The 14,616-nt window shown below is 45.8% G+C and overlaps 1 protein-coding gene across 2 annotated transcripts in view; it reads right to left on the reverse strand.

Moving 5' to 3' along the window:
• Positions 1-14,616, reverse strand: part of GRAP2 (GRB2-related adaptor protein 2) — a 68,917-nt gene that overhangs the window by 19,644 nt on the left and 34,657 nt on the right. For both annotated transcript variants that reach the window (XM_011369084.2, XM_011369085.2), the window contains exons 2-3: positions 8,081-8,172; positions 1,263-1,354 (exon numbers count right to left, since the gene is read on the reverse strand). In XM_011369084.2, coding sequence (XP_011367386.1) covers positions 1,263-1,354; positions 8,081-8,158 — 170 coding nt within the window. In that variant the 5' untranslated portion in view covers positions 8,159-8,172. The remainder of the gene's footprint in view (positions 1-1,262; positions 1,355-8,080; positions 8,173-14,616) is intronic.

A 14,616-nucleotide genomic window follows, 5' to 3' on the forward strand; every position in this document is an offset into this window, starting at 1 on the left:
GGAAAGATCGAGTCATCCTGAGATGATGGTCAAGCACCCACCACGAGGACCGGTCGTTCACTGTGATCCTGATAAAAAGCGTTCGAAGGAGTCGTGGGGATTCCAGAGAGAACGGGAGGAGAGGACTTCGAGATCATGAATATAAACGATTCTTTTGAAGAAGTGGAGTGGAAGCTGGAAGGTGATTCAGGTACAAGGGTTTTTTGTTTCGTTTTGTTTTTGGTGTTTGGTAAGACGGGAGAAATGGCAGCGTCTTTGTTTGCTGATGGGAATGATGGAGCAGAGAGGGAAAGAAGGTTGGTGTAGGAGAGAGAAGGGAGAATTTCTGCTAGAAGCACAGACAGTCCTTTCCTAACAGCTGCAGGAAAGTCAGAGTGTCTGAGAGCAGTTGCAGGAGGTGGGTGGCTGCGAGTCAGGTGGGGGCTGGAATCTTTCCGGTGGCTTCCATGGTCCCAGGGAATCTGGAAGCAAGGCCATCGGCTGAGAGTGCAGTGTGGAAGGCGTTGGATGTTTGAGGGGCAGGGGAGATATGACATGATCATCTAGAAGATTACAGGGCAGCATCAAGGGCTCGGTTCAGTTCAGAGGCCGTTCTCTGGCTCAGTGGTCAGTACTGGTTCACAAGAGAGGTACGGCTGCACCTCCCCGGCCTCGTCAAATACCACTCTGGTTTTCTAGCAAACCTTTGCTCTTTGGGCTAGTCCCCGACTCAGGCAAGATTAGATTTCTATCTAACCCTTGTGGTCAATTCTTGAGACGAGACTCAATCTCAGTTTCTCATTTCCTCTTATGTGGGGAGTTTCCCCTTCTCTCCCACGGACTTCTCTGTTTGGGGCGAGCACAGCGTAAGGAAAGTGTGTCCACATGCCTGATTACGGCTCAGAGCTGTTCGGGATCCTGGATTAGGACAGAAGGTAGGCTGAGAGATAATGGAGAAGCGCTTTGCAGTAGCAGCTCTTGACGTGGGGTGGCCAACAGAGCCCCCAGTGGAATTCTTGGAAACCCTATGATTATAATTATAGATGATTTTGGTTTACGAACTTAAAATAGACGAGATGTGCACATGGTAAAAAATTCAAAAGAGAATGCAGTGAAATGCAAATCTCCTTCTCGCCCCTGGCCTTCCGCGGTATGGTTCCCTCTCCAGGGCAACCCTTTTTTTTGACGGCATCTTCGGTGTGTATGGATAGTTTTAGTGATTATTGAAGAAGTAAGGGGGATGTATGTGGGTAGGTCCATCGCAGCAGGCAGGAAATACTTACTCAGGAAACTGGATGTCTATAAAATTCTTGGGCACGTATCCTTCTTGGCTCCCAAGCTCTGCCTTGAACCACTCCTCTTGGTTACTTAAGATCTACGTGGAAGAGATGGAGGACAAAGACACTGTAAGGACTCTAAGAAGCAAAAGATGGGGCTACTGGGCGAAGAATGCCCTTTTGGATCCAGAGGAAAACAGCAACCGCACAGCTGCTTTAGCGGGGGAGCTGCAGGGTCATCTTTGGAGTTTAGCTGCTCTTGACCCCACACTATTTCTGCACAAGAATCCCCCACGCATGTGACCCCCACCACGGTGTGGCCTCCCCGACTCGGCACTCAGGCGCTTGCCGGAACCCCTTTCTCTATTTTGGAAATTCGTCAGTCCCAGACCCCAGTACCTTAAGTTCATCATCTGAGCCAGGAAGGCCAGAGTGACTACTCCATGGTCCAGGTAATCATGAAACTTTAAAAATTTTAACTTGTTCTATTTTTTTTTTTTTTTTAAAACAAGCCGATTAAAACTTAAATGTCCAAGTGGGGCCAGCTTTGAAAATAGTAACTCTTTAGGTTCACACTCCATATGTTTCATGAACAATTTGGACATAACTCAAGACATCTGGAATGTTTTTTCTAAACTTGCTTTTAGAGCCAAGCCACAGGCACAACCAGAAGTTCTGTCTCATTACTGTTATCCACCTTGACCATGATCTCAAATGTTATCACCTACCCTGATTACTCATGTGACTTACCAGACTTGGCTCTACGTGGCTTCTCGTTATTTCAGAAAACATTTCACCATTAAAAGACAAATATTTGCCCACACCCCGCTCTGAGCATGTTTCTAAAGTAGGTGACATAGACCCAAACAATAATTCAAAATAGAGATGGCAGAGCAGAAAGATGGAAAGAACCTTGATGACGTCACTGAGCCACTGAATGAGACACCCCAGAGCCCACCTATTTTGGGGTTTTGGATGAGAAATAATAAAGTTTTGTTATTGTTTAAACCATTTTTTGTTACCATTTTTTTTTTCTGTGTGTGTGTAGCTAAAAATGTCTTAACTGATAGAACTGCTATGATGAAGGGGAAAGCAGAGGATGGGTAGGAAGGACTACCTGGAGGAGAGGCCCTCTGGGTTGCCCAGGCAACGACAGGGGTTACCCAGGAGAAGTCTGATGGTGATGAGAAAGTGCAGTGCATTCTGGGAGCAAAATGCCTCAGTCTCGAGGGAGTTGAGATTGTTGTGTCAGGAGTAGAGAGAGAGGAAACCAGAGGCTCCAAGCTTCGCGGCCCGCGTTGAAAAGTTTGGATTTTCATCTTGAAATTTATGGGGAGCCATTAAAAGGCTACCCATTAAAGCAGGGAAATAACACTGTAAGAATTGGAGTCAGGAAAGAGGGCTGCATCAGAATGTGACGATGGATTAGAGGGGCAGAGTCGGGGGAGAAACGTCAGGAAGATGAGTGCAGGCATCCAGGTTAGAGATGAGGGGCTCTGGGTTAAGAAGAGGTCAGAACATACTTTACAGGAATCGGGCAGCAAAATGGGCAGGATTTCACGACGGTGCGTGGAGCTAAGGGAGACGGGGAATTGTGGAATGGCTCCGGGTTTCTGGCTTGGGAGACTGAGTGGGTGGTGATGCCTTTACTAAAATAGAAAATACAGGAGGAGAAGCGGGTCTGAGGAAAAACTCATGGACCTCAGATTGCGTGCGAGCGAGTCCAAGCAGCCCCTGGGGCCATCTGAGAAGAAAAGCTCCGTTGAGCAGTTGGAGATGTGTGTGTGGACTCAGCAGAGAGGCTGAGATTTCACAGTCGTCTGAAAGTGGATGGAACAAAAGCCATGGGTCTCCTGAGTTTCCCTCTCCCAGAGATGGAGACAGAATGAAATAGAGCTAAGTAATCGAGAAGCATCGATGACCTATTTTTAATATCCCTCCTAAGGTAGAAGGAAGAGGACAGCATGTTGATTTGGAAGGCGAAGACCCGGTTTCTGGCTTGGCCCTGTCACTAGCTATATGACCTTTGACAAGTCCATGAACCATCTGAAAAATGGGGACCAAAACAGCGGGCTAATGCCTCACAGAGCTGATGTGAGGATCAAATGAGTCCCTGGACCTGGAAGTCCTTCAGAAAGTGTCTGCTGTTTTTCAAAAATATAATTCTGTAAGATGTGATATTCTTATGAGGGAGGGCGCCAGCTCTGAAGGACACGGAGGGGTTTTATAAGTTCTTTAAGGTGTTCTATGTGTATGTTTTCAATTTCATCATCTGTTCTGAAGAAATAAAAGTGTGTCCCATATTTGAGCTCTAGGATTGCCGAGAAAAGAAGACTTTATAGTTTCTAACATCAAATGTGACTGTTGGTATCACTAAGGACGTGTGGGTACGTGTATGCTGAGGGGGGTGGAAGGGGAGAGCAGAAAATCTAGGTCAGAAGAACTAGAAACTCGGCACTAGTGCCTGGTAGTCACAGAAAGAACACGGACGTTTCGCTCCATGCCATCTCCCCCAGATTCACGGCCTCGGAATTCCTTTCTCCGGTACATGGGAATTCGGAGTTTGGCCCGAGTGGCAAATGTCAAAAAGGAGGTGTAAGCAAAGATGGGGTAACAGAGGCCATTTGGAAATTGGCTCCTCGCAGTAAGAACCACACTCTGCCCTTAATTCTCTGACCTGAAACCAGCTGTAATTTTAGTAATCGTGATTCAAACCCATCTACCTCCTCCAGCAACTGAAAGATTATCTCAGAATGCCGGCCATTTCTCCTCACCACCCGGAGCTTGCTCGGTCTGCCTGAGACTGTGTTCCCAGAGAGGTGAATTTACAGGCTATTTTTGGTGGATAGAAGACATGGTTTTAAAAAATCCATTTTTCTGCAAAGGAGAGTATTTGGGGGGAGGAGGCTTCCTCCTGCCGTCGTTGGCGCAGGGCCCCAGACTTCCTGTGCTTTTCATCTCTCCATCTCCTCGGTTCTTCTATCTCTTGTACCCATCACGTTAACCTGAGCAAGGAGTTCAGCCCAAGCACACGAGGTCTGACACTTAACTTTACTGTACCTTAATTCTTATAATGCTGCCTACGAGAATACATTTCTGGGCTGAGACTTAAGTTAGATGTAGGAAGAGGACAAAACCTACAGTTGGAAGAACTTTAAAATTGGATGGAATTCTAGCTCTCAGAGGCACAGCAGAAATCTGAAGCATTGAAGAATGACGTAGGATGAACCCTTAGTGCTTTTAGGTGGTTGTTTTAGTAGAAAGAAATGAGGTCGAGTTAGATGCATTGCAGAGGCAAGTAGAAACTGGACTGGGTCAAGAGACATTTTCAAACGACTGACAGATTCGACTGGTGCTGTGTGCAGCTGCAGGTCCGGAGGTTGGTGACACGACCATGGAACACCTGACTCCTGACTATTCAAACGTTTCTCTCACAGAAGAAGCAATCAAGTCACTTGGCAGGACTTCCCCATCCGCCATCTTGTTCCCCATTCTGTGATTGGCATCTCACGAGCACCTGCTCTTTGTACTTAGGTGCTGGGAAAACAGAGGTGAATAAGCTGGGGTCTTCACGCTGGGGTCTTCACCCCTCATGGTCTGGGGGTGGGGCGGGTTGGTGGTGAGCTGGGCAGACATTTTTTTATACCTTTTAGTGAAGAAGTCTATTTAGTCTTTTAGCACTGAAGGCCAAACACAAAAGAGCATCCCGGTGTGAGTTGCTGGCTCACTCAAGAGCTGGCTTTGAAAACGATTATGAGGCTCCCGGGGTGTGTTACCCAGCTGTGGGCGGGGTGGGGGGACAGATGTTGCAGTTGTAGTCACACGTAGAGATCCACGGGCAGAGCCACTAAGCACATGATGCAGACATTCTGTGAGGCTTGGCCAGGAAGCCCTTCCGCTTTTCTCTGTCCTGCTACAGCTGCAGCGGGCACAATTTGAAAAAAAGGAGGGGTTCGGCCTGCTGTTGGAATTCTAAGCGAGCATGCAGAAACTCAATTTGACAATTCAAGAAATACATACAGAGCACCTGTTTGGGGCTGTGGCTCGTGTTCGATGCAAAGAAGACTCCAGTGTAGCTCTGCTCTGGGGAGCTCACAGACCAGCGGAGGAATCGAATATGCATTCGCTCACCACATATTAGGGAGTGTCGCCTTTCTGCTGTTCTAGACACAGAGGCAGAGCCGGTCCCCACCCTTACAGAGCTTTGGCGAGTGGCCAACACGAAAATGACAATCAGGATCCCACAGGGCAAGGGCAGCAACGAGGGATATACAGGGCACATGAGAGCACAGAGCCTCGGCCGGCCGGTCAGTAGCTGTTGCATGAGGCGGATTCATAAGCACCTCAAATGAAGTGTGTGTGGAGCGCTGTGGTAGAGCTGAAGAGGGAGTGGTTCCTTCTCCTGAGCAGTACGGAGCGGGAGGATGAGTGAGGATTCCGAGAGAGGTAGTCAGATATGAGTGTGCAGGGGAAGGGCATTCGGAATATGGAAGAAAGCCTGAGGGAGGATGGTGTATTGCAGTGTGTGTGACCTGGGGGCATGAGCACATAAAGATATGTGTGTGTGTGTGTGTGTGTGTATGTGTGTGTGTGTGCGCGCGTGTGTGTGCGCACGCGCGTGTGTTCAGGCACGTGAGCATGATGAGGCTGGGTACCGGGTTGGAGACAGACGGCTTAGATTTCAATCAATTGGCAATGGGGACCCACTGAATGCTCTCGAGTCAGGAAGTGATATGATCTGATTTGTCTTCTGGAAAGATCCCTCTGGGACTGGTATGTAGAATGATTGAAGGAGGAAGAGACAGGAGGTGATGAGGTCAGTCAAGGGGCTCTGGCAATAGTCTGAACAGTCAGAGGCAGCAGGGATGAGTAATACTGGCAATAGGGTGGCCATTTATTGGGCTTCTGCTTTGGGATGGGGCCATTGCCTCTAATCTGTTCCAGAACCCTGCCTGATAGATATGGCCTCCTCGTACAGATAAAGACACTGAATGTCAGAGGGGGCAAGTGACTGGCCAAGCCCACACAGCTGGTAAGCTGGGATTCAAACTCATTTTTATCTGGTTCCAAAATCCATACTCCTTTTTAGTGCGTCGGGCTCCTGTCTAGTGACAGAGGGGATTGCTCGAGAGATATCATGAAAGGAAAATGTTCGGAGCAGAGGACGGTGTTCAGGAGTCAGACAGGAGTCCAGTCAGACCCAGGGGAGGGACAGTGTCACAGTTAGCAGCGCTCCCTGAACAGCGTCACATTCTACAGGCATTTTAGCAGGGTCCACAGAGTCCACGTTAAGGGGCTCACTGGTGGACTGTAGAGAAGCATTGGGGGTAAAAGCTGGATGCCAGAGCGTTCCCGCAGAACACCTGGGAAGCAAGGCAGTGGAGGTGCCCAGCGTAGAGAATCTGTTCCAGTGTTGGCAGCAAAAGGGAGGAAAGAAATTGGGAGCTGGATTGCGAAGCAGAGTTGAGAAAGGGTTTTTTTGTTTTTGTTTCTGTTTTTGTTTTTGCTTTGACTTTTCTGGGGAATAGAGAAAACTTAAGCTAGATACTAGGTTCTGTTTGCAAAGAGAGATGAGGAATGAAAGTTGCCCCGCCCCCCCGGGCCTCTTTGGTGCAAGGACACTCTAGAGTCACGTGGTCACAATACTCCCTAGAGATGAAAGGGACTGCTGGCTGTGTGGCAGATCCCTCTGTTACCTTGGTAAGATCCCAGAGAAATGAAGGTCACCTTTCCTGGGTCAGCAGCCCAAAAGGACATTTTGACCTTGAGAAACTCCAACATCGAAGACACGCTTTTTGCAATCACACTTCTAGATCTTGCAAGGTGAGAGCGGTTAGAAGGATAAACGCTGGGAGCGCTCGAGCTCTAAGCCCAGTCATGCTACCTGCTTTGTGCTCCACGGACACCTTCTGAGTCACGCCCTCACATCCTGACGGGGTTCTTTCTTAGTAGTGAGACAATGGTGGCCTCATGCTGCTGGGCAGTCTGAGAAGGCCCACGTGGGCTGTGAGGGTCAGGGACCAGGATATCCGAGGGTGCTCTGAGGCCAGGTGGGGGGGGACATTAGCATCGCAGACTCCCCAGTGGCCTCTGGAAGGGCTTATACTCTTTTGCACAAAATAAGGATTCAGAGGTGGAGTCTGAAAGTGCGGGGCATGAAATTTGGGAGAGGGCCAAGGCTTCTTCAGCTCAGTTAAGTAGCCACTACAACTCAAGTGCAGGTGGAAGACAAGTTTTAAGAAGCCTCCGAGTGGGGGGGCGTGCACGGCCTGTTTGAGCCATGTCTCCTTCAGCTGCCTTTCCCAGGCTCTCTCCAACCTCCTGCAGGTTCCAGCCAAGCTGGCTCTCACAGTGCTCCCAGAATCCCACACGGGCTTGCTCATTTCGGACCTTTAGCTAAAAGCCCGACTCACCTTCATTGCATCCCTGACAACCGATGCTGCCACGCAGTCCTACAAACCCGTCTTTCAAGGTAGGGAGGCTTGTTCCCTCACCTGTGTTCCCCTGAGCTCTAAGATAAAGAGGTCTGTAACCACCTTTTGGATGGATTTGTTTCCTCCTTCAGAAATGCTGAGCATCTCAGAACAAAGATGGTGGCTTACACCGGCTGAATTCCCATCACCTGGCCTGGTAGCTGGCATACAGGTGCTCATAAGGAACCCTTTTGACAGAGGTGACCTTCTTTTTTTTATTTTTATTTTTTTTAAAAAAAAGAACTGTATTTAGTTCTTAAGAAACAAAGGCACGGATTGTTAGATTAGCTCAGCGGCCCCATTGGAGTGACCCAAGCTCCCCATGATGCTCCTGGGCCCCACGTCACCTACCTTCAGAACGTCTCCAGTGTGAAAACTCAGTTCGTCCTCACCCGAGGCGGTGAAATCAAACTTGGCGATGGCTTCCATGTTGGAGCGCGAAGCTGGAAGAGAAATAACGTGGTCATTGTGTCTTTCTGCCAGAAGAGCCGCAGAGCAGATGGTGCAGAGTAGCAGTCCTAGCGGTTGGTAGGCGAGGGGTCGGATGTCTCCAAGCTGCAGAGGGAGGCGCGCAGGCGCACAGTGAGCGCTTTTGTTTTCGAAAAGAGCTGCTGGAGCCTTTAGGATCCGCTTCCTGGCATGGTTCCTGGATCCCCAGATGCCACGAGTCGGAAATGAAAGCCGGCGATACCTTACTCTCTCCTTTCATCTCCCTTTGCCTGTCCTAGCCTGTCACCATTTCTGGGGCTTCTCCGTTTCAGGTTGGTGAGGATGGAAGACTTGCTATCATCTCTAACTTGAGGCCTGAGGGGCTGGAAAGACTGTTCTGTAAACACCATCCGAGGCTGTCCCTTGGCAGCTATATTTAACCAGGCAGCGTTAATTAGACAGATGCCATTGTGACTTTTACATCTGAATCATTTAAGAGAATTAGACATCGTTGGCCAGTGGGGAACTTCCGTCCTTCTGCATGGTTTGAGAGTAGAAAGCGTCCTGGTTTTTTGAGTCGGGATATTCAATTAGTCGGATTCCTTGTTTTAATATTATAGTGTAAGCCAAGTACATTCTGAAAACTTTTCATTTTAATATGTCTGCATCGAGTTAAAATATCGACCTTTCCTAGTAATAGATCAGACCTGTGTAAAAATGAATGTCAGCCTTCAAATAAAATATAGTTTTGTTTTGTTGTTTAAGGAGACAGTGCAGATGTAATAGAAATAGAGCCCTGGTTTTGTTGGTGAATAGCTGTATGATCTTGTGCAAGTAACTAAAACTCTCAGAGTCTCAGTTTCCTCATCTGTAAAATGGGGGGTCATAATATTCAACTAATAAAGATGTGGGATTAAATTCAATAATAGATGCTAGATGTTATACCAAATAAAACTAAGTAGTATCACTATCTTAAAATAATTTGGTGAAATGAATTTATCCTCAGCAAAGGTAGCCTGGCCAAAAGCATCCCGGATTTCTCTTCTGATTTCTCCCATTTGTAAACTTTTCTCATTGAAATTTGATGTTTATTCTTCGTGATCCTCAAAACCTTTGATCCTCTGCTAAGACGGCCTACCGTCAGGACATAGTCTTGAAAGCTGTTTTGCATTTACTTTTTGTAAAATTTGCCTAAGTCTGAAACCCCCAAACCTAACCGACTTTCAGTGACCAGTAAAGTGGCACTATAACTGTCCTCTCAGTGGGAATTTCTGCCCAGGTGACAAGATTTGGGTAAGGAAGGAAGGTGGCTGCCAGTGGGAGAATGCATCAGGCAGAAATCAGGGGACTAAAGCTGATTGCAACAGGGGTGATAGCAAATGGCTTGTTTCTTTGACTTTCAACATTTGCTTCATCTTCCAAAGGCAATTTGTAGAAATGAATATTACCAACCCCAAGGATAGATATTAAGCAAAAAATATTTCAGGAGCCAAAGTAAAATGTCTTTGCTTACTGTCCGAGCTTTATCGCCAGCTAAAGCTTATTTCCAAACAAAACAAACAAACAAACAAATATATATATATACTTTTTGTACACTTTTTTCAAGATCTGTCTATCTAAGGCAAATTAAAATTTATGTGACTTAGGATGACCCACTCAACAGGAAGGCGTATTCTGCCCTCCTTAGTGAATGTTAAATGTCTTTGCTGATTTGATTCACTCCATTACTTTAACATGCAAAGCTTTCCCTAATTAAGACCTTGCCTCTAGTTTGCAACACATTAAGATGTGGTTTCTGTGGGTCACCGTCCTGGTATCAAAAGTAGACACTGGTCGCCTCAGGAGATCAAGTGTCAGGTGAACGGTCTTAAAAACCAAGATCCCATTTCTATGCAAATTTACCTTAATAAGCATGATGGAGACAAGGGGAGGCAAATGCTAAACGTATTAGAAAGTCACATAAATTAGAGAAAGGGAAAAAAAAACCAAGGCATACTCTCAATATGACCTTGAGCTTGGGAAGGTCTTTCCTACATTACATGTAACTCAGATCGGGCCTGGGAGCTTGGTCCAGGCAGGCTCTAAGTCACTTCAGTGAGAAGGTCGAGGCAGAAGTAAAATTGTTTCTGAGCAGTGGCACTTTTCTCTGCCTCCCCCCAGGAGGCAGATGGTGCAGCAAAACCAACGACATAGGCACATCACAGAGCTCCCCAGCTTATAATATTAATCCTGGCTCAAAAAAAAAAAAAAAAGTACCAATTAAATAAGCCGACTCTTCATGAAATCACTTTGAAAAAATTAGTTTGCATCCTATTTCCATTTGCGAAATGAAATCTGTTCAGATCTGTTCGGTCGGAGGGAGACATTTAGGGTAGAGCGGGATATGCTCTGGTTTTGTTCAAATCACAGGCTTTGCAAATTCTTCCCTTGAACTGACCGTTTTCTGCATCCCTGATAGCAGAGAATGGTACATGTGCCACTCCAAGGGGTCAGACTTCTGTTTGATCATAGAAATGCCCGGAAATATCCCATTCCTGTATATCCATGAGTTTTCATTTTAAAAAGTTTTAAATTACCACCGGGGAAAAAGAAAACTGAACTAACGTAGTTTATCCATTTGTTTTATAATCTGTACCGACTGCTACTGCATCTGGGAAACAAAAAAGTATATATGATGGAGATAAAACCACAGTAGCAACAATGTCGAGATAGAAGAGAAGGGAGAGAGGGAGAGGGAGAGCGAGCAGCCGCCTCAAGAATTCAAGAATGCAGTGGAGCTTTCCTGATGCTGTTTGCAGTAACAGTGCTTTGACCTCAGGGGAGGGGATGTAGGCAGAGCCGCCTCTTCAGAGAATCTCCCAGACGAATTATATGTGCTTTTCCTGCCAGTAATCAGCTTTAGAAATGGCTGAAATGCTACCTTCGGTAGAGTGTGGGTGAGAAGTGACAGTATCCACCCCCAGCACCTTCCCCGTACCCAATCCAGCCCCGCCAACAATGCCATTTGTCCAGAAATCCCACCTCGGAATGGTGCAGGGCTCCAGCCCCTACTGCCACCTCTGCTTCTCACCAGCTCTCTGCATCCGTCTCACCTCCCCCATTATGAATTGCACGTAAGATCCATCAGCAGCCCTGCAACACAGTTCTGCTTCTCCACCGGGCAACACCACCCAGGACTTCCCCAGCCACGGTTTTCTCTGCCTTTGCATTTCCATGTAAGCTTCTTTTACCACCGAAAAACCTGAAAAATATTCAGGCTACCTACCAGGAATGCTTATTTACTTCTAAAATATAGTCACCACAGAGGATGAAAACAAAAGGTACGAGACAAGCCTTTAAAACATCCTTTATTTGAAAGCCAGATTAAGTGGATGTGTTCTGAAACACGTAGTCACCATCAAAATGGTACCAGGCAAGAAACGTCTTGAAAGATTTCAGCTCCTCCTAAGTTGGCTATGAATAGCTAAGCTTTCTGTTTTATACATCTCGTAAAAAGAGCAATTGCATAACACCACAAAGCTGTTTGAAGATTCAGGCTCAGGACCCATCGAAAGAGGGAGCTGGGTCCTAAATTGAATCAGTGACACCACTTCCTCTTTTTTCTGGGGAGAGCTCTAGTTTGAAGATTATATGACCTGCCCAAGGTTATGTTGTAATTCAGTTAAGATAATGCCTTAGGGAATGAAAAGAAAGAAAAACACTGTTCTTGATAAGTACGGTTGACTCGAACAACATGGGGGTTTAGGGGTGCCGGTCCCACACACAGTGAAAATCCACGTATAACTTTTGACTCCCCTAAAACTTAACTGTCCCTCAGTATCCATGGGAGATTTGCTCCAGGACCCCTAGCTGACACCAAAATCTGAAGATGCTCAAGTCCTCTTTATAAAATGATGTAGATCAATGCATACAATAAGCCCTCTGCATCTGTGGGTCCCCGACCTCAGATCAAAAACAGTACAGGTATTTATTGAGAAAAATCTGTGGACCCTCCTGGTTTAAACCCACGTAGTTCAAGAGTCAACTGGATTGCTGGAAGTGTATTTATCAGGACATTAGCAACAAGCATAATTTTTATGAATTTATCTTGCATGTGAAATGAAGTGGTAGAATGGTGAGGAGTTTACATTTTAGGATTTTGGCTGCAGCTAGCAAGGGGAGCTTGGCTAAAAATGTAAAGCTATACCAGCCATCAAATTTTCCCTAACGCGGACACTTGGAACCCACTGCCTTTCTATTTGTTGGGCAAAGCCCCTCGTGGAGAGGATGGAGAGGTAGAGGGTTTACTCCTTCTGGAACTGACAGGGTCAGCTCCGTCACTTTTCAGAAGTAGGAAGCCTTACACTGCTAGAAGAAAATGATTACAGCTAAGCCTTGCTGTGCACAATAGCCATGTTCTTGAAAAGTTATTATGAATAGAGTATTTGTAAATGGAATCAGATTAGCATGCATATGGAAGCTCCATTCCATAAAGGAGCCTCATGGTGAATCCTTTTACAAAATGAAAAGGAAAATTTGTTATGCAAATCATTATTTTTTAATTTGTCTCTTTTGAAGCCTGGATTTTCCTGCACTGAGTCTTAAAACAGAGCACACCTGTATAACCTCTGTAGCACCTGGGTTAAATAAGTACTACTTTTCCCTCTTCTTAATTCTCAAAACCCTTTTAAAAAACCTTTTCTATTGATATATAACATTCTACCTTGGTGTATAAACTAGGAGTTGTCAAACGTTTTCTGTAAGGGCCTGAAAGTAAATATTTTTGGCTTTGTGGCCATACAGTCTCTATCACTACTACTCACCTGTGCTGGAGAGGAGAAAGGAATGGGCGTAGCTGGGTTCCAATAAAACAGGATTTACGGATGCCGAAATTCGAATTTCATATATTTTTTACATGCCACAAAATATTCTTCTTCTGATTCCTCCCCACCCCCAAACCATTTTAAAATGTACAAACCATCTCAGCTCATGGTCAAGAACATGTGATGGGTCAAATGTGCCCTACTGGCTGTAGTTCACCAATCCCCGGCATAGACATTCATAGCTGTATTCTGTCTCCCCTAACAGTTCGTAAACTTCTTGAGGAGAAGGAGCAAAGGCTTAGGAGTAGATGGCCTTGGATTTAACTCTTAAGATGTGCAGTTTGCTTCCCAAGTGCCCGGTTTCTTCATCTATAAGACACGAGTGACCACACTTACTTCACGGGGCTGCTGTGTGTTAATGTGTGTCAAGATCCTGACACACAGTAGTTATTCAATAGATGGTACTCATAGCTCTTGTTATTTATTCTTAGATTCCCTTCAATACCTCGCCAGTGCTTAGCAGGCATTTAGTAATTATTTGCTGAATGGATTAAAACATGATAAATGACCTGCCATCAGAGTTATAACTGTCATTGATTCACTCAGCGAAGGGGCAGCAGATAGAAGGACCCATCTACAAAGATCAATTAATTTCCCACTCACTCAAAGGTGCCCTGACTTCTCAGCAAACTCAGCCAGAGATAACGAAGCACACATTCACGCTAATAGTCTGATTTATTTAGTCCAACAGAGGGCAATGGTGCACCCCGAACAGTCAATTCCATCTTGAAACTTTTCTTTGCATCTTGAGTCCCTACAACCTAGACAGGTTTGGCAACTGCCCTCATTGTCTCTTGTCTGTGTTAAGGCATTTAAACTTTAATATTTGCAATTGTCTAAAACCCATTAGATACAGAATTGCTTAGATCGAAAAGAATTGAAAGTCATCTGCTCTGACACATTTCCTGATGCTTAACTTCCCTCTGTGTTTTCTGAAAAGATGTTCCTTGTTAATCTCAAAGTGACTAGTCCCCCACTTCCGCTTTTGATTCTAGGTTAATGATTTGTGTTGAGACCCCTGCTCTGTATTTTTCTTTTGTCTGAACCTCACGGCTGTGGCTGGAGCCTTTCTGCCTTAGTTTATCTCAGTGTCCTCTTCCTACGTCCAGCGCGTGATGAACTCAGGCATGACAGCTCTAACCACACCTGTAGGATTCCTGTAAAAGGAAAACATAGAGTAGGAGTTTCAACACAAATCAGTGACCTTGAAAATTTGTAAACGTAGAACAGAGAGGCACAGCTGCTGCTTTAATAGTCGTCTTCCAGAGACCCAAACCAATCTATTCTGGAAAAGAAAGTGAAAAAGGAGAAAAGAAAAAGGCTGAGCACGGCCAAGAGATCAAGGCTGGCCTTTCCTCATTTGGGGCTCTCAAATGACAACATTTTTGCTCTATTCTAAACCAGCAGAATCCTTGCTTACAGGAGACCTTTCGATCAGCTGGCCGTGTTGGAAATACTAACGTTCTTCCTGAATGTCTAACAAGCCTTATACCTTTCTTTATTGTGCCTGCTCTTGACTTACTTTTACCTCATCCTCTGGAGCCTTTAAAATAGAGACCCTCAAGTCCTATTCCAGTAAGATCTTCCTTCTGGTTT

The sequence above is a fragment of the Pteropus vampyrus genome, unplaced genomic scaffold (assembly GCF_000151845.1).
Source record: "Pteropus vampyrus isolate Shadow unplaced genomic scaffold, Pvam_2.0 Scaffold145, whole genome shotgun sequence".
Taxonomy (NCBI): domain Eukaryota; kingdom Metazoa; phylum Chordata; class Mammalia; order Chiroptera; family Pteropodidae; genus Pteropus; species Pteropus vampyrus.